The sequence below is a fragment of the Panthera pardus genome, unplaced genomic scaffold (assembly GCF_024362965.1).
Source record: "Panthera pardus isolate Hobbes unplaced genomic scaffold, ASM2436296v1 HiC_scaffold_17, whole genome shotgun sequence".
Taxonomy (NCBI): domain Eukaryota; kingdom Metazoa; phylum Chordata; class Mammalia; order Carnivora; family Felidae; genus Panthera; species Panthera pardus.
Window position 1 is genome coordinate 15,624,288 of NW_026526732.1, and position 22,651 is coordinate 15,646,938.

The 22,651-nt window shown below is 42.5% G+C and overlaps 1 protein-coding gene and 1 long non-coding RNA gene across 6 annotated transcripts in view; one reads left to right on the forward strand and one right to left on the reverse strand.

The window, feature by feature from the left end:
- The window catches only part of CCDC170 (coiled-coil domain containing 170), a 107,819-nt gene that overhangs the window by 14,211 nt on the left and 70,957 nt on the right, over positions 1-22,651 (reverse strand). For 4 of the 5 annotated variants that reach the window (XM_053904380.1, XM_053904378.1, XM_053904376.1 and 1 more), the window contains 3 exons: positions 15,420-15,620; positions 9,922-10,095; positions 7,298-7,540 (listed from right to left, as the gene is read on the reverse strand). In XM_053904380.1, coding sequence (XP_053760355.1) covers positions 7,298-7,540; positions 9,922-10,095; positions 15,420-15,620 — 618 coding nt within the window. The remainder of the gene's footprint in view (positions 1-7,297; positions 7,541-9,921; positions 10,096-15,419; positions 15,621-22,651) is intronic. The other variant, XM_053904377.1, reaches the window with a different exon arrangement.
- LOC109256432 (uncharacterized) lies at positions 8,351-15,766 on the forward strand. Its single transcript, XR_002075648.2, has 4 exons — positions 8,351-8,617; positions 11,741-11,902; positions 12,282-12,729; positions 15,402-15,766. It is a non-coding gene; the product is annotated as an uncharacterized LOC109256432 (long non-coding RNA).

Sequence of the window (22,651 nt, forward strand, 5' to 3'; positions counted from 1 at the left end):
AGAACTCAGAAATGGACCCACAAACATATGGCCAACTAATCTTTAACAAAGCAGGAGAGAATATCCAACAGAATAAAGACAGTCTCTTCAGCAAGTGGTGCTGGGAAAACTGGACAGTGACATGCAGAAAAATGAACCTGGACCACTTTCTTACACCAGACACAAAAAGACACACAAAATGGATGAAACACCTAAATGTAAGGCAGGAAGCTATCAAAATCCTTGAGGAGAAAGCAGGCAAAAACCTCTTTGACCTTGACCGCAGCAACTTCTTACTCAACACGTCTCCAGAGGCAAGGGAATTAAAAGCAAAAATGAACTACTGGGACCTCATCAAAATAAAAAGCCTCTGCACAGCGAAGGAAACAATCAGCAAAACTAAAAGGCAACCAACAGAATGGGAGAAGGTATTTCCAAACAACATATCAGAGAAAGGGTTAGTATCCAAAATCTACAAAGAACTTCTCAAACTCAACACCCAAATAACAAATAATCCAGTGGAGAAATGGGCAAAAGACATGAATAGACACTTCTCCAAAGAAGATGTCCAGACAGCCAACCGACACATGAAAAAATGCTCCACATCACTCATCACCAGGGAAATACAAATCAACACCACAGTGAGATATAACCTCACACCTGTCAGAATGGAGAACATTAACAACTCAGGCAACAACAGATGTTGGCAAGGATTCAGAGAAAAAGGATCTCTTTTGCACTGCTGGTAGAAATGCAAACTGGTGCAGCCACTCTGGAAAACAGGATGGAGGTTCCTCAAAAAACTAAAAATAGAACTACCCTATGACCCAGCAATTGCACTACTAGGTATTTATCCAAGGGATACAGGTGTGCTGTTTCGAAGGGACACATGCACCCCCATGTTTATAGCAGCACTATCAACAATAGCCAAAGTATGGAAAGAGCCCAAATGTCCATTGAAGGATGAATGGATAAAGAAGATGTGGTATACGCCAGTCAGAGTGGCCAAAATGAACAAATCAGGAGACTATAGATGCTGGAGAGGATGTGGAGAAACGGGAACCCTCTTGCACTGTTGGTGGGAATGCAAATTGGTGCAGCTGCTCTGGAAAGCAGTGTGGAGGTTCCTCAGAAAATTAAAAATAGACCTACCCTATGACCCAGCAATAGCACTGCTAGGAATTGACCCAAGGGATACAGGAGTACTGATGCATAGGGGCACTTGTACCCCAATGTTTATAGCAGCACTCTCAACAATAGCCAAATTATGGAAAGAGCCTAAATGTCCATCAACTGATGAATGGATAAAGAAATTGTTGTTTATATACACAATGGAGTACTACGTGGCAATGAGAAAGAACGAAATATGGCCTTTTGTAGCAACGTGGATGGAACTGGAGAGTGTGATGCTAAATGAAATAAGCCATACAGAGAAAGACAGATACCATATGGTTTCACTCTTATGTGGATCCTGAGAAACTTAACAGAAACCCATGGGGGAGGGGAAGAAAAAAAAAAAAAGAGGTTAGAGTGGGAGAGAGACAAAGCATAAGAGACTGTTAAAAACTGAGAACAAACTGAGGGTTGATGGGGGGTGGGAGGGAGGGGATGGTGGGGGATGGGTATTGAGGAGGGCACCTTTTGGGATGAGCACTGGGTATTGTATGGAAACCAATTTGACAATAAATTTCATATATTAAAAAATAAAATAAAATAAAATAAAATAACCAAGAGAAAAAAAAAAAAAAGAAGATGTGGTATATATATACACAATGGAGTATTACCCGGCAATCAAAAAGAATGAAATCTTGCCATTTGTAACTACGTGGATGGAACTAGAGGGTATTATGCTAAGCGAAATTAGTCAGAGAAAGACAAATACCATGTGACTTCACTCATATGAAGACTTTAAGATACCAAACAGATGAACGTAAGGGAAGGGAAACAAAAATAATATAAAAACAGGGAGGGGGACAAAACAGAAGAGACTCATAAATATGGAGAACAAACTGAGGGTTATGGGAGGGGTTGTGGGAAGGGGGAGGGGCTAAATGGGAAAGGGGCACTAAGGAATCTACTCCTAAAATCGTTGTTGCACTATATGCTAACTAATTTGGATGTAAATTTTAAAAAATAAAAAATAAAACAAGTTAAAATTTAAAAAAAAAAGAAAAAAGAAGATGTGGTATATATATATACAATGGAGTGTTACTTGGCAATCAAAAAGAATGAAATCTTACCAGTTGCAACTACGTGGATGGAACTGGAGGGTATTATGCTAAGTGAAATTAGTCAGAGAAAGACAAAAATCATATGACTTCACTCATATGAGGACTTTAAGAGACAAAACAGATGAACATAAGGGAAGGGAAACAAAAATAATATAAAAACAGGGAGGGGGACAAAACACAAGAGAGACTCTTGAATATGGAGAACAAACTGAGGGTTACTAGAGGGGTTGTGGGAGGGGGGATGGGCCAAATGGGTAAAGGGCAAAGGAATCGATTCCTGAAATCATTGTTGCACTGTATGCTAATTTGGATGTAAATTTTTAAAAAAATTTTAAAAAGAAAAATATGGATTAATAATGTCGAAGAGTTGGGGACAACTATGAATACCACTTTCACAGGGTCTTCTGTTGTAGGAAGGAGAGTATGAGTATTACTGCTATACTCACTGCTCATCTTTATTGTGTGGGACAAATGCAGTACAGAATCCAAAAATATAGGAAACCGTGCCATTTGATTTTGGACTTTACCAAGACCAGAGACTAACCCTACCTTCTCTTTTGCATTAGTAATTAGAGAACAAAAATAAATGTGAATAAAACATATAAAATGACAAAAAAAAAAAAAAAGAATTTGCCACAACAGGAAGACATCAATGAAACCAACACAGGGGCCCCTGGGTGGCTCAGTCAGTTGAACATCTGACTTCAGCTCAGGTCATGATCTCACGATCCACAGGTTCAAGCCCCGTGTCAGGCTCAGTGCCGACAGGTCAGAGCCTGAAACCTGCTTTGGATTCTGTGTCTCCCTCTCTCTGACCCTCCCCCGCTTGTGCTCTATCTCCATCTCTTAAAAATGAATACACATTAAAAAAAATCAATAAAAAAAATTGTTTAAATTAAAAAAACAAAACAAATATTGTACAACTTATTATGAGGAGCACTGAATAAGGTATAGGATTGTTGATCACTGTTTTGTACACCTGAAACTAATGTAACACTGTATGTTAATTATAGTGGAATTTAAAAAAATGTTTAAAGAAGAAAAAGCCACTATACAATAAACACAAAACAGCATTGCTAGGTACTATTTCTTGTGCTCAGCACTGAGCTTAAGGCTTATTCTTTGCTTGAAAAGCAGACCAGCAAATGTTCTAGAGGCATAAAAACATAATAACCTCTAATTAAGATTTTCTCCTTGATGGTGAAAGAATTGAAAGAAAAATTAAAGGGAATCCATCTTTCACTTCAAAGTGAACATTACATAGTGCCACCTAGAAGCATTTCACACGCCACAGGGGGTACATGCCCCACACTTGAAAACGTTGCTTTATACCACAGACACGGGAATAGAAAATCGTTCGATCAGACACTACCCCAGAACCACCTGTGGCATAATCCTACCGGCTAAAGAGCAAAACTTAATTACAGAAATCAGGCTTGCTTGTGAAAGGCTAAGTGGAAAGACCACTTGCAGATAATTATAATAATCCAGGGGACATATGGTGCAGAGCTGAGGCAGAGGTCGTTGAGACGAGACGGGAACGTCCTCTATAGACGCAGGACTCAACTTCCACTGGCTGTTTTCCAGCTTCTGCTACAGCAAGTGTGGGCTACTCTCTCCCCAACACTGCTTCCGATACACAGGGTTGTCTCAGCTAGGGGTCCCAGCCCTACTGCCAATACCCTTAGCCTGGAAGATGCCCTCCTCGGACCCACGGCCCCAGTGGGCCCCCACACTGCCATTAGCCAGGAAGTGCCCCACCTCTAAAACCACTCATCACTCACTCTCACCCAGCGGGTGCTGGGCCCCATTCCTGGGTGTCACCGATGGGGAATCCCTTGTCCCACCATCACGTCCTCTGTTGCTAGACTGAGCGCTGCCGTGCTCCGTGTAAGCCAACCTTATTCAGCCTCCTGAGTTATGGTAATTCTGAAGGCGCAGAGTATAACTGCCACCCATCAGCAGTGACAAAATTAGCTAAAAAATGGCAACTAATTGTTGTACCATGTTTTATAGAATATTCATTCACCACAGTATTATATTTTAGCTTTACAGTATCTGGAAACACGCATCAAGGTAGCTGGAACCCGCAGGTTAATGTCAGAGTCCTGACATTAGGGCCCAGCCCGCTTCATTCAGAGATGGAGTCGCAGTTCTTGGAAACGGGAAAAAGCAGGGCAGGCCTCTAGTATCAAGGGAAGCGAGGGTCTCTGAGGTTATAAGGAGATGGGCGGAGTAGAAAGAACAGAGCGGCAACCCAATTATGGGGAACAGGTGCTCCGATGTTAGCCGCAGAAGCAATGCACATTTCAGAACTAGGTTAGCAGGAAAATAAACCGCGAGGCTGAATCAATCCTGACTTGTTAAATTAAGTTTCGTAATTTCTCCTGAGGACAGAAAACCGCACTCTATGAGACGGGGAAAATTTGTCGGTAGGAACCAGATGTCCTCAGCTGCAGGGCGGAGGGGACTGGGGACAGGAGGCCGGGCGGCTCACCCTGCAGCTACCAGCATCACCACACGTGGCTTCAGAAACACAGTGGTGGTCTTATTAGGACATCCTCACTTGAGTCCTTCCTCTAGGCAGCCAGCATGCCTCAGCTTCCTCGGTGTCACTCCCACTTAGTTGTCCTTAGGAATCACCCAGACTGCTCCACATTCTCTTCTCCTCTGGCTTTGTGGAGTTCAGCAAGCTCGGTGTATGAAAATCCCCAGTGCGGGGCGCCTGGGCGGCTCAATCAGGTAAGCATTGGACTTCGGCTCGGGCCACGATCCCACGGTTTGTGAGTCCGAACCCTGCTTCGGGTGAGACCCCCTTCTCTCCCTCTCTCTTCATCTCTCTCTCCCTCTCTCTCTGCCCCTTGCTCACTTGCCCCCTCTCAAAACAAAACAGAACAAAAAACAAAAAAGAGTGCTGTTTACCCTTTCCTTATATCACAGATTTCTTTGAAGAATTTGAACTGTTCCACCGAAACACGCTTATAATGAAACATGTCCCTTTCCAGATGACGGAATTCATCTCCCTGTTTTGAAATCCAGGTTCACTTTATTTATCAGTCCTAGTCTATGTTTTGGTACCTGAATGTTTAACACCAATTATAGGAACCATCCTCATCTTTCCTTCAACAATGAGTTGAATGAAGCCAATGAAGCCAATGAGTAGAAAAGAATCTTCTTAGGCCCAAAGTCAGAGGTATAGCAATAATAGTAGTAAAGACATAGTAACTTCTTTTTTTTTTTTTTCAAGTTAGTTACCACACAGTGTAGTCTTGGCTTCAGGAGTAGAACCCAGTGATTCATCTCTTACGTACAACAGCCAGTGCTCACCCCGAAAGTGCCCTCCTTAATGCCCGTCACCCATTTAACCCAACCCCCACCGCCAGCAATTCTCAGTTTGTTCTCTGTATTTAAGAGTCTCTTACGGTTTTTGCCTGAATAACTTCTAGTTAAGATTTTCTCCTTGACAATGGAAGAATTGAAAGAAAACTTAAAGGGAATCCATTTTCCACTTCAGGGCTCAACATTATATGATGCCCCGTGAGACACCACCTGGAAACACTCTGTATCCACCACAGGACATTTGTAAACCCTGGTTTTATGACACTGATGCTGCCTCAGCACTCCTGCCGCTTCCAGCCAGGGCGGAAGCAGTGGCATGCTGACTTCAGGGGTTCCACCCCCACCCCAGCACACACACCCCCCAAAGATAAGTCTCAAGGTGTGAGGGGGTGTGGGAGATGCTTACCTTGATACTTGCTCCCCAGCCTTCGTACCCCATCAGATGCCTTCCCTTGCTTCCTGCTTCCCTTAGTTTTAAATATGTTCCCTCCCCTGGGCTGTGTCTGCCCTGTTTTTTTCCTCTGGGGAAAAAAGCCTCAATTTAGAAAGGTTTCAGGAGAGGGGCGCCTGGGTGGCTGTCTGTTACGCGTCTGACTTCAGCTCAGGTCATGATCTCATAGTTAGTGGGTTCGAGCCCTGCATTGGGCTCTGTGCTGACAGCTCAGAGCCTGGAGCCTGCTTCAGATTCTGTGTTTCCCTGTCTCTTTGCCCCTCCCCACTCGCACTCTGTCTCTGTCTCTTGAAAATAAATAAATGTTAAAAAAATTAAAAAAGAAAGGTTTCAGGAGAAAAGAGCTAATGACTCAGAAGAAAAAAAAAAAACATACAGTAGGAAATATTTCCTAAAATATTGTCCCCACTACACATATTGAAGTGTTAGCTTAATTCCAGTTTCCTTTTCCCTGCTGGTCTGTTTCCAGATTCAGAAACATTCCAAAAGTCCATTACAGAGCGCTCATCTGTAAAGAGCGAGGACATTATTCTCATCTGTATTCATGACATGCATTTCTGCCAGAAAGGATATGTGCATGTGAAGTTACATATTCTTTCCAGTGGCACACATACATGACATTTAAAGATTTTGATTAAATTCTTTTATGTTTTAATTCCTTTCTTCTCTGTAGCCATTAGAAATCGAACCCTCCAAATCCAGGAAGCACACTGCCCCAGTCAGGGACCCTTCCTCACTTCTGGGTACACGGACGGCATCTCCAGGCCACGGGACACAATGCTGGCTGACTTCTCAGTGTAGAGCTGTGCTCGTTTTCTCATTTCTTGCTAAGCAGATTCCCGCGTGATAAACCCCTGATCCCAAATATCATAGTCACCCACACTTGGAAGAAATGTTTATATTTTCTGTACTTAACATCACCTTTTTTTCTTTTAATTCCAGCGTAATTAACATCCGGTATTATATTAATTTCAGTACAGTGATTCCATACATCCCTACATCACTCAGGGCTCATCAAGACAAGTGTCCTCCTAATCTCCGTCACCTCCATCACCCTTTTTTGATGGGCTTTTCACACGGCAACTATGGCTCCATTCCAAGCATTGAAGAGACGCTAAATTGGCCTACTATGCTGATTTTGTGTAGTGTTTGCATTTTCCCCACAACTCCAGAAGATCACAGAAAGCCCTTATCTCCTTTTCTTTTCCGGCGTGTCTGTTATAAGACTGCCACCCTTTCACATAAACCTCAATGGCAACGTGCAAAAATCAACAAGGGAATGGAGATGGGCACTTGCCTTAAGCTCATGGGTGTCAGCCAGCTGGGCTTTGAGCTCCGCGTTCGAGTCTCGACACACACGCAGCTCCTTCTGCAGCCTCTCCACCTTCTTTTGCAACTTCCTTAGGGTGAGATTGGCCTCGTCCCTCTCTACCGCCAAGGCCGAACGCACCTGCTTCTCCTGCTCCAACTGGGCAATTTTCTGCCGGAGAAGGTTCACGTGCAGTTCTTTGCTCTCCAGTCTTTCTTTCTGAGTCTTGAGCTGATGTGACACAAACGGGGATCTTTTTTTTTTTTTAAATCATCACCGAGCAGTCAGTAAATATAAACGAATTACTCAGATAACGTTGATCTTTATCTGCACTTCAATTAGACTCATCTATAAACCCTCAGAAAAGGTTATTGGATTCCTTTTCTTGATTGCATTTTTTTTATTCCTGGTTTTCCAAGAACTAATTCTGTAGCTGCAAAGCATGAGACCAAAGAGCCACAGAAAATGCACAGAGAAGTAGGCTTCCCACCTCTGATTCCCTCCAACGTTATGGACACCATAACAGACATGTACAATTACTTTCAAAGCTACGAGCATGGGCTTATCAAGATCAGAATAGGGTAGAGAGACAACATCCTCTCTACCATCCCCTGGCACTGGTCTTTGCTAAAAGAAAACAGAGTGCGTGTTAGCACCAAAAACCGAGACTGAGTAATTTCAATCCCTTGGAACCAGACCGAGTGATGCCAAACATGAGAGTTGTTATCTTTTTAAAGTAAGTTATATCAGGGAGCATTTAAAGAAAGCTGTGCTTATATGTTTAAAATCTTTGAAATGGAAAGGACGTCAAGAAGGTTCCAGTTCACTGGTGTCTTTATCATCTGCCTGGCCTATACCGGCCACAAACCAAGCAGAGAACAAATTCTTCAAACAGCACTAATCACTGACAATCAAACTTGATGAAGGAATTTATAATGGATTTTAGAAAAAGATTATGGCCTCTAAAGGGGGAAAAGAAATCCTCCTGGATTGTGATGTCACAATTAGTGAGGAGAATATTAAGTACAGAAACCTCTTACATCTGTTGCAAACATTGGGGATTGGAATCGTGCAGAATTCTAGAATGTTAGAGCCGAGGACCATCACATTTTCCGTAATTATATACTCTGCACTTCTCAGAGGTGTGAAGGACAGACTGAAATGCAGCCTTGTGTATCTTGTCTAACCATGGTGGCAGCGTCCACAGCCAGATCCATTTTTAACAAAGCCCATTTCGTGTCTCTCTAGCCAAACTCCCTTCCTCGAGCTTCTTCATGTCAAATTCCCCTCGACTGCACAATTACCCTGGTGAGTCCTGTACAGCTGGTAATTTCAATTATTATACAATATGTCAGAAGGAACGATGTTGGAGATCGGGGGGAAAATCAATTATCTGAGGAGACCTTCAGAAAGAACTGTAGCTCAGTTTAATGTCTCTGACAGTCACAGGGGTTATCTGCTGTCTTTTATAAAGTATTCCTCAAAATCTAGTATATGGAGAAGAGATCAAATGTGAATATAGCTCAGTCTATGAGCCAAGAGTTTAAAAAATGGGTCTTATTAAAAATAAACAACCTCATGAGGTAGATATCATTCCCATCTTAAATATGAGGAAATAGAGACAGAGAGGCATGTAATTTGTCCAAGGTCACACAGCTTGGTGGAACCAAACTGGAATCCCAGATGTGACCCATGACACAGCCTGTACACTATAATTCCACCACAGAATTTTCTCCTAAGAACTATTATAAGAACACATCTGTGTTTTGCTCTTTCTTTCACCAATGCCAATAATTATATAACTAATAATTATATTTTTATCCTTTTCATCTACTCATTCATTTATTTAGTCTAAACTGTTTTTAATTCTTCTTTTGAGTCAATGAAAAGTAAATGCTTCTCCTCGCTTTTCTCTCCAGTGCCAGAGAGTTTATCAACTCAGAGACTGCTAGATATTCCCAAGTTCTCCTCATCTCCCTTAATAATAGAATCAGTGAGTTTCGTAGGTAGGCAAGTAGTTACCTAGGGAAAGGACTACACTGTCCGGCTTCCCTTGAATTAATTTCGGTCACCAGAATCATGGAATATAAACACAAGTTCACGTGGCAAATTCTGGAAGCCTCCATCAAAAGACAGCTCACACATGCTCTTTTGCATCCCTCTTCTTTGTCCCTTTCTTCTCCAAATTTCTGTCTGGAACCCATAGGTACCATTTTGAACCATAAAGATATGAACCACCCTAGGAATGGGAGATTAATGAGCTGAAATGAGCCTGGCTCCTTGCAAACTTCACAGAGCAGACTGGCCACACTCACCCTGAGCGGTCTACTTCTAGAAACTTATGGGGGTGGGGGTGGGGGTGGGGGTGGGGAGGAAGCACATCCAGTCATATAAGCCACCATTATTTTGGGTCTCTATGACTCACAGTCAAACATAACCTTAGGTGATAAACTTACCATCCCTCAGACTTGAAACAGAGACTCAAAATTATAAATACATATTTATGTTTCCTAACCACAGTGACAAATACAAGGGGAAGTAAATTATTTTTCAATATTTAAGTGTCTCAGCAATTCTTTCTCTCAACACTAGCAAGTTTCAGTATCCCCTACCTTTCTCTGTAAATTGTGAGCGATAGTCTTGTTTTCAATGACTGCGTTGCTCTCGAGGCGGACCAGCTGCTCTGTGCGAGCTAAGACTACATCCAGGCGCATGTCAAAGCCAAGTTCAGCAGCCATCTGGTCCAGTTTCATTTTCTCTGAGAGCTGATCCAGAAATTTAAGATACTAAACCCAAGAACAAAAATGAAAATGAGGCACAAAAACGAAGTTAACAGGTGATCTCACAGACTCCTTCTCTTTCTCCCAAACTTACAGATAGGTCTCGTTAAACCCAGTATGGAGCCTGACCCCTGACCCCAGTGTTTGGTAATGAATTCCAGAACCACCTTGCCAGCTCCCTGCCCTGCTTCCTGTCCAAATTCACTTGACTATCGTGGTCAGTGATCTTGATGTTCAACATAACATGAGACACTCTTCTCAACCCTGCCATGTGACAAATCTGGCATCCTCTGGACAACATCTACATCTCTCTGCTTTGGTGACAGGCTGCTGTCCCTTCCAGGCTAATTCAGCTTCTGGGATCTACTCATCCACAAACCTTCCATGGCAAGTTTTCCATCCTAAGTGGGCCCTGGCCTCAAATGTGGAAAAAAACATGACAACAGTGGCCACTTTACTCCCCTTGGATTCTACAGATCACTCCAAAATCAAAGCTCTCCATACAAACACACTTGGACAACGTTTTTGCTTTTTTTTTTTTGAAACTTAAATTCCTATACCAAAAAAATGTCTTAAAGAGTTTTTAATGTAACATAGTTTAAGGAACAATACTGTAAAACACAGCTGTATCAATGAAGTCAAGGTTCATTTTTTAACAGGTGAATGTTACAAAATCCTTCCAGGATCTTCCTCCACTTGATTTCCTTATTTTTCTTCCAAGTTTTTATTTAAATTCCAGTTAGTTAACATACAGTGTAATACTAGTTTCATATGTACCATTTAGTGCCTCAACAGTTACATACGATGCCTGGTGCTCAATACGACAAGTGCACTCCTTAATCCCCATCACCTATTTAACTCATCCCCCCACACACCTCCCCTCTGGTAACCATCAGTTTGTTCTCTAAGTTAAGAGTCTGTTTCTTGGTTTTCCTTCTTGTCTTTCCCGCTATGTTCATTTGTTTTGTTTCTTAAATTCCACATATGGAGAGAAACCATATGGTATTTGTCTTTCTCTGACTTACTTCTCTTAGCGTAATACTCTTGAGTTCCATCCATGTCGTTACAAATGGCAAGATTTCATTCTTTTTTATGGCTGAATAGTATGTATTTATTTATTTATTTACTTATCTTACACACACACTTACACACACACACACACACACACACACACACACACTCACACACCACAATTTCTTTATCCATTCATCAGTCAATGGACATTTGGGCTCTTTCCATGATTCGGCTATTGTTGATAATGTCGCTAAAACATCAGGGTGCATGTAGCCCTTGAATTCAGTATTTTTTTTATATCCTCCACTTAATTTCTGTGGTTTATCGGGCCACGCCTGACAGAGGAATGCTTACTAAGCACTTGTTGGATGAGCGAACCAATCAATGAACTTTCTGTATCATCACTTCATGATTTGGGTTCTGTCTTTGAAACTTTCTTCCCACTGCAATAAGTCTTCATCTATCTGGCATTCTGAGGCGACTATATGTTTAAATAAGTATGATTCCTGGGTGACTGAAGCATGCCAGTATAAAGCCCAGAACTATCGATACTTTTAGTCATCGAGATGAAATTATTTGTGAGTACTTTCAAATTTTGTTGAGCGGCATACCTAGAGTGTAATCTCTTCTTTGTAAGGCACGGTCACGGGAAGTACTGCTTATCTGCTGTGCCACACGGTGGTAGGTTGCTGTCTTGGGCTACAAGACCAAGGCCAGAAGCTACTTTTGTTTCCACATCACCAGTTTCTCACTTCTTCATGCTGTGTCAGCACTCCCCTTGGAATTATTCATTTTGAAGGTATGGATGAAAGTAAAAATAATTGCTATTGTTTGTTTTGTAAATAAAATAGAACCAGGACCCTCCATGTGGAAGCATAAAGTCTCTCTTGCTACGTCTACATGTGACCCATCCACGTAGCATGCCAGGATCTACAACCGGCAAAATGGGATAAGGACAGGACCAAGCCACACCCCACAGAGCAAGGGCCCATTTCAAAGATCTCGGCTATGCCTCAAAAGGGTAGGGTCACTGGAGGGATTTCCTGTACAACTTATTTCTTTGAATCACAGTTTAGCATAAATATATTCTATTCTGTGTGCACCTCAATTACCTATATTTAAACTTAAACTCTGTACAACTTTGCTTTTCACTTTTACATGCCTGTCATCCATACTAGGACGTGCAGTTCAGAGGTGGTGATCTACGGAATATTCGCCACAGTGGAATCCATTTACATAATTTGCTTTCGTAACTGAGAGTTCTTTTGGCACAAGCTCAGCGAACATTAATGAGTCATTACAATGAAAAATAAAAAGGGAAGAGACACCAGTCTACCTAAAATTCTTGCTTTTTAGATCTTTCTTCACAATTTAAATACTATTTATTGACTCTTCCCTAATTGCTGGAGAAACCAAGAAAAAAGAAAAAAAAAAAAAAAAAAAGATTTCCTCTGATCTCAAGAAGCTTGGAGTTGACTAGAGAAGACAGAAGACATTAGGGCAGTAAGTGCTGTGACAGACACACGCACATGTTGCATGAAGGAAAACTAAGTCTCTAAGGAAGGGGAAGGAGGAAATGACATTGGAAGTGAGTCTTCAAGGGACAGCTATTACCAGGTGAAGAAGGTAAGGAGAACTTTTTCTCGAAGAGAACAGCAACATGTAATATAGGATGCCAAGGAGGCCCCCAATTTTTTTTTTTTTTTTTTTTTTTTTTTTTTTTTTTTTTGGCCATCCAATTGTTTTTTATAAATTTGAATGTGGATGTCTTCAGGCTCAGAGATCAATCACCACACACCCTTGCAGGGCCCTGTTAGTCCCCTGAAGCCTGGAGTTTGCCACCGTAGGCTGGAGGGATCACGGGTGATGGAAAGCCTGGAGAGGGGATCTGGCCAGGTCACAGAATGCTTAGCCATGGAAAAAAGAAATCTGTAGCTGAGCCTGAAGGCCACAGAGAGCCCCTGGCCAATTTTAAGAAAAATTAGACACACATTTTATTAAGACCTCCCTGGCAGCAGTGGGGAGTTGTTGGAAGGTTGTTTGGACAGTCCATACAAATGATTATAATGTTTGGAGTCAGAGCACTGCCGCTAAATATAGAGATGGGGGGGGGGGGGTGACATTTGAGATATGTTAAGGAGATGGAATTTACAGTGTTTAGGAATTGGTTAAGAAGAGGGAAGCATTAAGAATGACCCTGGGGCTTTTGTCTCAGGTGGCTGGAGGCAGATTACATCATCATCCCTGAGGCAGGAGGGGGCAAATTTGTGGAGAGGTGATCGTTTCCATTTTGAAAATGATTAGTGCAATGTGTTCATGGGACATCTAGGTAGATAGCCCAGCAGTCAGATTTCTTCCAATTTAACACATTATACTCAGGCGCAACATTTCCTTTCAAACTCAAATTTTCAATCAACACATCTTTTTCAGATACTCTTCACCCTCCCAAATTTGTCAAATCTACCCCTTCATTCATAACCCTACTACCTGGTCCAAATCTTTATTACCAACTGTTCTATTCTATTCTAATTATCTATTCTAACAATACCCTAGCTGGGCTCCCTACCTTTCATCTCTAGGCCCTCCAAGCCAGTCTGCCTTCGGAGAAATCTTTTCTTTTATTCAAAAGCCTTCTATGGCTTCCCATTGTCTACAGGATAAAGCCTTGGGCAACTAGCCTTCCCTATCTCAATTATTCCTACACGTCTCCAGAGCCACCTCACGCCTCTGGATTCACCAGGCACCCTGTTCGGTCTCCCTGTGCCTCACTGGTCTCCTGAGCAGGTCACAGCAGGTCACAACAGGTCACACCTCCACTCCTTCCTTCCTCCTACTGTTCTGGTAGTGTGAATCCCTTCCCCCACCTCTTCTGCCTGACAAATTCCTACTCATTCTTTAAAGCCTCTCGTGATGCTACCTCCTGTGTGAAGATGGCTCATTTCCTCACTCACAGAAACAGGAAACTTTATCCAACTTCCTGTTGAATTTTATACCTCCCTCCATTAATTAACTCTTGTGTTCTCATTTACCTGTCTCATCCACTTAGACTAGGATTTCCCACAGACCTCTTACGTGTCTTTGCCTATCCAACCCTCCATGCAGGCGTGATGCTTCCTTGGCTTTCCGAAGTGCTGAAAAATGAGGATGAATGTGTTTCCAGAATATTTTTTTTAACCTAAGGGTATTTATTTTTCATGCCAAATCCAATCCCAATCCCATTTCTTTTTCTCTCTCTCTCTTTTTTTTCCTCCTGTGACTCACAACCATGTACCTTCCCCTTCCAGCCAATAAAATCTTCCTTCAGTCGTCTTGCTTCATGCCTCTTTTCTCTCTGGTCGCCAGACTTCCTAAAAATCTACTTCTACACTCAAACCTTTCCTCCGCACTCACCCCTCAGCCCGGAGCAAACTGGCTTCTGCTCTCCGCCACTCTAACTGCCTCTGGACGGTCACAGATGGTCTCCCCACGGTCAGGTCATAAGTGGGGGCGCCTTCTCATGGTACTCTCCTTCTCTCACACAGGGTTATCGCCATTAGCATTCCCGAGTCTGTCCCTGCTGTGACTTCAGCTTCACTGTGACATCGCGTCATCTTTCTAAAACACCGCAATGCTCAAAATCACTTACTACACTTAATATTCTACAGAAGCTAGAATAAAGAATCTTCATCATCCAAACCACGCTAGTCTTCTCTCCTGCCACAACCCCATCCGGAATGCTGTGTTCTCGCCACACTGGAACAATCCCTCCGCACTATGACTACACTATGCCCTTAGGAGCTTTCACGCCTTTGCTCGCACTGTTTCCCCTACAGTATTTGCACCCTCGCTCCTCTAAAATCCTACTTACCCTTCAAGGGTGAACTCCATTGCCCTCTCCCCTGTAAAAATCCTCCTCTTATCCAGAAGTTATCATTCCCTTCACTGAGTTCCTACAGCATTTTGTCAATCAATACATCCATTACAACACGTACAGCTTTATAGTTACAGCAAATGACTAGAATGTCTGTCTCCTCAAGTACATTATGAGCCTTTTATGATCAAGAACTGTGTGTTACTCAGACCTTAGCCCTCAAACCTTCAGGGTCTCATACATAACCGGCATTCAACAAATACCTGTTGAGTTTAACTGGATTAATCCGAATCAAGAAAGCCCTAAGTACTAGGAAGACACCCCAAAACAGGACGTTGTTCCCTGACATTTACTCATTATGCAGACTTAACCATTCTACTGAAGTACTGTAAAATTCAGAACATTTTCAGGTAAAATTTTAAACTGCAACAGATGTTTCTCCCCACAGATACCCTCGGGTTATTACTTTTTGTTTCTCAAAATCCAAGTTATCTCGCAAAACATCTCCAGAAGCCAGCTCTCCCTCCAGGTATGTCAGCTGACCCTGAAGAGTCTCCAACTTGCTTTCTGCTTTCTGGGCCCTCTGAAGAGCTTTCTGGTGAAACCCAGACTCACTTCCCAACTGTTCAACAAGCTCAGATATTCGGGCTTCAAGCTGGGAGACCATCTGGAAACAAAGAAACAGACAAGGATAAGCCTTGTTTCGGATGCACCAAAGTGTTCAAATCTAGTGCTCAACCCAAGCAACATAACTATTTATAACACCAACTTCCAGATTCTTTGTAAAAATTAAATAAAAAACAGGTAATTTGATAGCTGTATCTGCCTCTGCTTGAAATAAATCTGTATTCATTACCTAATAAAATACTTCTATTGGTATTTTTTTTCATTTTTATATAATTCCTTAAACAGGTTACTCGATAAATATTTATGGGTGATATTTACATACCCCTAAAACTGCCATTAATTTAGGAGCCTCAAAGCTTAACTGGAAAAAAAGTTCAGACAGAAAGTGCTTTTAAAACCTATGCAAGTGTCATTCCCCAGAGAAACTCCTCCACCATATATGGCGGATTAAAGATTACACAGTGAGGGGCGCTTGGGTGGCTCAGTCGGTTGAGCGGCCGACTTCGGCTCAGGTCACGATCTCGTGGTCCGTGAGTTCGAGCCCCGCGTCGGGCTCTGTGTTGATAGCTCAGAGCCTGGAGCCTGTTTCAGATTCTCTGTCTCCCTCTCTCTGACCCTCCCCCGTTCATGCTCTGTCTCTCTCTGTCTCAAAAATAAATAAACGTTAAAAAAAATTAAAAAAAAAATAAAGATTACACAGTGAGTTAACTTTATAGTAAATTTATCCAGAATTCAAGTGCATAAAGATATTTTTTCAAGATATTTTTTCAATTTTCCATTGAGTATCGGTTACTCAGGCACCAAAGTTCAGTGGTGCTGCTTCCGTGCTGTGTACTCATACGGTGATATTATCATTATAGCATTTGGAAGGTCAAACTTAACACAGCAATTCTACACGAAAGAAGGCGGGACGATCTGACTGCTACCTCCTCTCCCACAAAATGAAATCACAGTTTCTCCATTAAAGGCCCCCATTCTCTTCACACACTCCTCACTTTTCCAATGCTCCCATCCTTCCCTGGAGTTTCTCTCTTTGTCCTGACGTTCCTATAAATAAGAATGTACGTTTACCAAAGACCTCGGGTACATGTCGAGAAGGCTCAAACTGAGTCTACCTGATCCAGTCTTCAGGAAACATTGAATTTAATAAAGACACCAAGTTTGGGGTGAAAAATGTGTTTTGTTTTGATGGTTAGTTTCAGAAGAGAAAAAAGAAAAAAGTAGACATTTACATACTACTCAGTACCATTCTTACAGAAACTGAAATATCTTGATGGTTTCGGGTTTATAGTTTCTGTTAAAAAAAAATTCTGCTTACCTACCAATAACCATTTTAAAAAGCAAGAAAACACTCCAGCCATCGTCAAATATTTTGTAAAGCTATTATCTGGAAGAACACTAGGGTTTGCTCTGAGTTGCTCTCAGAGCTTAAGTTAAGGACCAACAGGTCCAAATCAGAGAAATAATTCCACTTCAGTGAAAGGAAGAATATTTCCCGGTCCCCAAAATTACAAAGTAATATATACTCATTATAAAAGATTCATTAAAGGGGCGCCTGGGTGGCTCAGTCAATTGAGCGTCTGACTTCAGCTCGGGTCATGATCTCGCTCGCAGTCTGTGAGTTCCAGCCCCGCGTCAGGCTCTGTGCTGACAGCTCAGAGCCTGGAGCCTGCTTCAGATTCTGTGTCTCCCTCTCTCTCTGCCCCTCCCCTGCTCATGCTTTCTCTCTCTCTCTCTCTCTCTCTCTCTGTCAAAAATAAACATTAAAAAAAAATTAAAAAATAAAGAAAGATTCATTAAGGACAAAAGAAAAAGTTTAAGGAAGAAAAACCACTCAGAGGTTAACAACTATTAATATTTTCAAATAATTTATTTTTATGCCCTGTTAAAATACAGGTGAGATACTATATTTGCAATTTTATGTCTTTGTGTTTATTTCGTATTTTAAGCATCTTACTGTGGCTACAGCCAGGAAGGTTAGACTACTTCATCTCCAAATGCTCAAATCGTGTGCTTCTGTGGCTCTCCAGGTCCCAGGCCTGTAATTCAATTAATTCTATACCTCTGTGGGTGCTTGAAATCAAATATTTGATGGCAAGCTGCTTAGCACCACATCCAAGGCATTGTGTTCTCCAAGGAAATTTCAATTTTAATTACAGAATATGAGCCTCTGAGAATTCCTCATTTTGTACTTCCTACCATTGGCACTTACTAATAAGCGATGTGATCTCAATGTAAAAGAAAGGCATGCCTGTCTTGGTATAATATACAAAGTCACCTACAAAACAACAGCCATCAAACAACAGCCCCAAGATACTGCCCGGGGGGGGAGGAGGGCTGTTTAATGATATCAGATTATACAAGGCAGAGCACATGATTCTGCGCAGTAGGAAATGTGTTTCACATTCGACTCCAAGTAGGAAGTGAGTCTTTCTACCTGGAAGTCCTTCAACACTTCTCCTACCCCATAGTTAACCTAACAAAGAGAATGAGACCAAAGAAAAAAGAGACACAGAAATCCTCAGCTGGAGAGATGGAGAACTGGGTAATCACTTAGCCACAGTCTGTACACTGACGAAGGTCCCAGAGGAAAGCAAAGCCTGCCAGAGAAATTGATCAGGAAAGACTCCCATTTTGGGGGTGCATGGCTGGCTCAGTCGGGGGAGCATGCAACTCTTGATCTCAGGGTTGTGCGTTCCAGCCCCACACGGGGTGTAGAGATGACCTTTTTTTTTTTAATGTTTATTTTTGGGAGAGAAAGAGAGACACTGAGTGTAACGGGGGAGGGGCAGAGAGAGAGGGAGACACAGAATCTGAAGCAGGCTCCAGGCTCTGAGCTGTCAGCAGAGCCCGACGCAGGGCTCGGACTCACGAACCAGGAGATCAAGACCTGAGCTGAAGTCGGACACTTAACCGACTGAGCCACCCAGGCACCCCGGGTGTAGAGATTACTTAAAAAAAATAAAATCTGAAATGCACGAATGTGCAAATAGCCCGGTTACATTAAAAAAAAAAAAAAAAAAAAAAGCCTCCCATTTTGAGGATGACACCTCAGGCAATGGCTGAAAGTATGAGTAAGGTAGTGATAATGACCCTGAAGAAAGAAGAGGACATCCTGATGGAGACCAGACTGTGGCACGGGGTCTCTGGAGTCACACAGTCCCCGTCTCAAGTTCCCACTCTACTACTTAGCAGCATGTTAACTGAAGCAGGTAATCAACCTGTCTGAAACTTAGTGTCTTTGCTCTGACGATGAGATGATAATTTAGATAATTTGAGCAGCACAGTATTTCACACCCGACTGAAGTTCAATGCGCTGCATCCATTTTTACCATCAGTATTCCTACTCCAGTATGTTGGTTCAGTCACTCCCATGCTTCTGTCATAAAGCGTTAAAGGGGCCCTTCAGAAATTGTCCTAGATCGTTGTTTCTCAAACCATCTGCAGCCCACAGAGCCTGTTTTTTAACTAAAAACCTTTCTGGGAAGGACAAATAAGGCGCAATGTGCTATATCGAAGGTGACAAGGTTCCTCCCGCATCCTCACCCTGTGTGGACCCAAGAGTGCTCCACGAAGCTTGAAGGGTCAGCAGAGTATGACTTTTAAAACCACTGGTACGTAGACGGCTGAACTGTAAAGAAGCTGCAAACTCAAGATTCCGGTGTCCAGGAAGGAGCAAGCAGCTGGGAACCCCTCCATAGTCTACGTGTCCCAGAACGTAGCTTCATAAGCTTATTTTGGGTCTCAGTACATGTACGACCAATAGTTTTCAGAGCGATATTTACATAAATGTAGTCAAATAAATTAACATTCTAATCTGACTCGGTTCTCGGGAACATCAAATGCCAGCGCCTGGGTGAACATATGTGTCTCACCAAAACTGTGAAGCTGTGTTGTGTTTTCACACCGAGAACTCTGAAGAGTCAATAAGCTTTCCTTTTTTCTTTTTCCTCTTTTTCTTAGTATCATCTGTTAACATATCCCTAATATTCCGTGGGACAAAATGTGCCAGGGATTTCAACACGAGAGATGTAGGGAATCGAGGGAAAGGGAGAGGGATTATAATAAACAAAACATACCTCATTTTTTAAAAAAAAAAAAAAACAAAAAGGCACTGAAGTAAATTATCCTTCAAAAACAAGGAGCTTGGTGTTGGGAAGCGAAGTCATAATGCCCTAAAAAATTTCAGTCACTTCCCAAGGACAAGTAGTTGTTGATTTCACCAGAGAGACACTTTTGCCCTAAGATTAAACTAAAGAAAGCACAAGAGTTCTAAGCTGAAGAAAGAACCACTTGGGTCACTTAAGGACCAGTGTCTTTTGGACACACAGCTCTTTTCTCATTAGTCAAGCTGTAATTTTCACTTAGGAAGTATATAAAATATGTTGTCAGGGACCAGGAATAAAACATCAATCAAATTCTCTTTCCTTATTATCAGTGTGTATGCTTTTTTTTAGAGGGTGGAGAGGGACTGAGGGACAGAGAGAGAGAGAGAGAGAGAGAGAGAGAGAGAGACAGAAGGGGAGGGAGAGAGAACCCCAAGCAGGCTCCACACTCAGCACAGAGCCCGACTGACACAAGGGTCATTCCCACAACCCTGGGATCATGACCTGAGCTGAAACCAAGGGTCGGGCTCTCTCAACTGACTGAGCCACCCAGGTGCCCCATGTCGACTTTTGTTACAGGTTAAATTGGGTTCTCCATAAAAGAGGTATGTTCAAGTCCCCCAGTACCTCAGAATGTGACCTTATTTGGAAATACAGTCTTTACAGAGCTGGGCCCTAATGCAATATGGCTAGTGTGCTTATAAAAAAGGGAAAATGTGGACACGGAGACACACACAAATAGAAGGAAAATAATGTGAAGATGTAAAGAGAATGCCATTCATAAGCCAAGGACCACCTGAGACCACCAGAAGCCAGGCAAGAGTCCTGGGACAGATTCTCCCTTATGGCCTCAGAAGAAACCAACCTAGCCGACATCATGATTTTAGATTTACAGCCTCCAGAACTGGGAGACAATACAAACACACTTCTATTGTTTAAGCCACCAGGTTAGAGGCACTTTGTTATGGCCATCCTAGGAAATTACGACACTGTAGATGCCAGGAGAGCCAAAATCTCTATCTTTTCACTCTCCCAGGTGCCCCCATAGCTAGGTGTGACCATGTAACATAATCTGGGGCAATGAAATGATAGTGGAAGTCTGCCGAAGATTCTGGGTAAATGTTTGGTTTTGTGTATTGGGAGAATTAGGAACAAAGCAGAATGATCAGATCAGATGAGGGAGCAGGGGGTTGTAAAGCACGTCTCAGGTCCTTTAGGGCATCAGGCTGGGTCCCCACAGCTCACCTGGAGCCACTGGACCAAGAAACACTCCAGTGGACAAAATAAACCCTTATGTGTGCCTAAAGAAGAACAAAAGAGCTGTCTAGATAATCGTGTGTAAGCTTGTATGAATTGTCTTCAATTTAGGAAATGACATAGAGATCAATCATGGTCCTGTCCTCTCTGTACATAATCACTTCTCATCCAGATGATGAGCTGGTTAGGAAACATCTAAAAGTAAGGAAGGGGTGCCTGGGTGGCTCAGTCGGTTAAGCATCCGACTTCAGCTCAGGTCATGATCTTGCAGTCCATGAGTTCAAGCCCCACGTTGGGCCCGTGCTGACAGCTCAAAGCCTGGAGCCCGCTTCGGATTCTGCGTCTCCCTCTCTCTCTGCCCCTGCCCCACTCATGGTCTATCTTTCTCACTCTCAAAAATGAATAAATGTTAAAAAAAATTTAAGTAAGGAAAAAAAAATGTTTGCCTCAAAAACCTACACTAGAATCTGAAAATGTCGCAACTTTCTGTCATTGTGCAAGACATCATTATTTCAAAAACACCTGTTACAAGTGTACTGAAATTTCAAGGCTAAACATCATCGAAACACTCATTTAGAATTCCTAGGAACCCAACAGCAGGACATTCCTTTAAGAGACTGGTTTCCAACCGGGGGTGATTTCATCCTCCAGGGACATTTGCCTGGAGACATCACTGGTTGTCACAAATGGAGAGGGAAAATAGTGGCATTGGTACCTACTGGGTAGAAGCCAGAGATGTTGTTAAATACCCTACAATGTACATACAAAGCAGCCCCATGACAAAGGATTATCCAGCCTGAAACGTCAATAGTGCCAAACTGAGAAACACTACCCCAAGAAACAGTAAAGCTTTTTTTTTTTAATTTTTTTTTAACATTTTATTTATTTTTGAGACAGAGAGAGAGACAGAGCATGAACGGGGGAGGGGCAGAGAGAGAGGGAGACACAGAATCGGAAGCAGGCTCCAGGCTCTGAACCATCAGCCCAGAGCCCGACGCGGGGCTCGAACTCACGGACCTCGAGATCGTGACCTGAGCTGAAGTCGGACGCTTAACCGACTGAGCCACCCAGGCGCCCCAGAAACAGTAAAGCTTTTAAAAAGAGAATTTGACTTGGCTATAAGCAGAAAAGCCAGGAACAAGTAGAAGTGACCTACTGAAAGCGTGTGGGTGGTGTCCTGAATTCTACTGAGAACTGCAAACATAGGAGAGTAAAAATGAACAGCAACAGGGAAAAGAAGAAAGGCAAGGTTCACAAAGTAGGAGTCTACATGAAGCGGCAAAATTTGCCAGGCCCGGCCTGAACCCACCACTGGGCCTTCGCATGGGTGTTACGCAACTGTTGAGTGTGTGTTTAACCACGGCAGCTGGCAGGGGTGTATGGCCCCCTCAACAAACAGATTCATCAATCTGTAAAGCTCCCATTCTTTAGAAACATTTCTAAGACAATATATGAAATCCATTTTCTCCTGATTTTACTTGAAGATGAGTCACACAAGATGCCAGCTATACGCTTGATTTCGGGCTTTTAAATAGTGAGAACAGCTATTGAAAAAAATTACAGGGTAGAAAAGGCAGACAAAGGCACTAAAAAGACTCTGAATCATTCTGATTTTTCTGGGGAGTAGGGGAAGGCATAGCCAGCTTAACCAATTTACATCATTTTGCTTCAGAAAATAAACATATACATCACGCTGACAATTTTATGC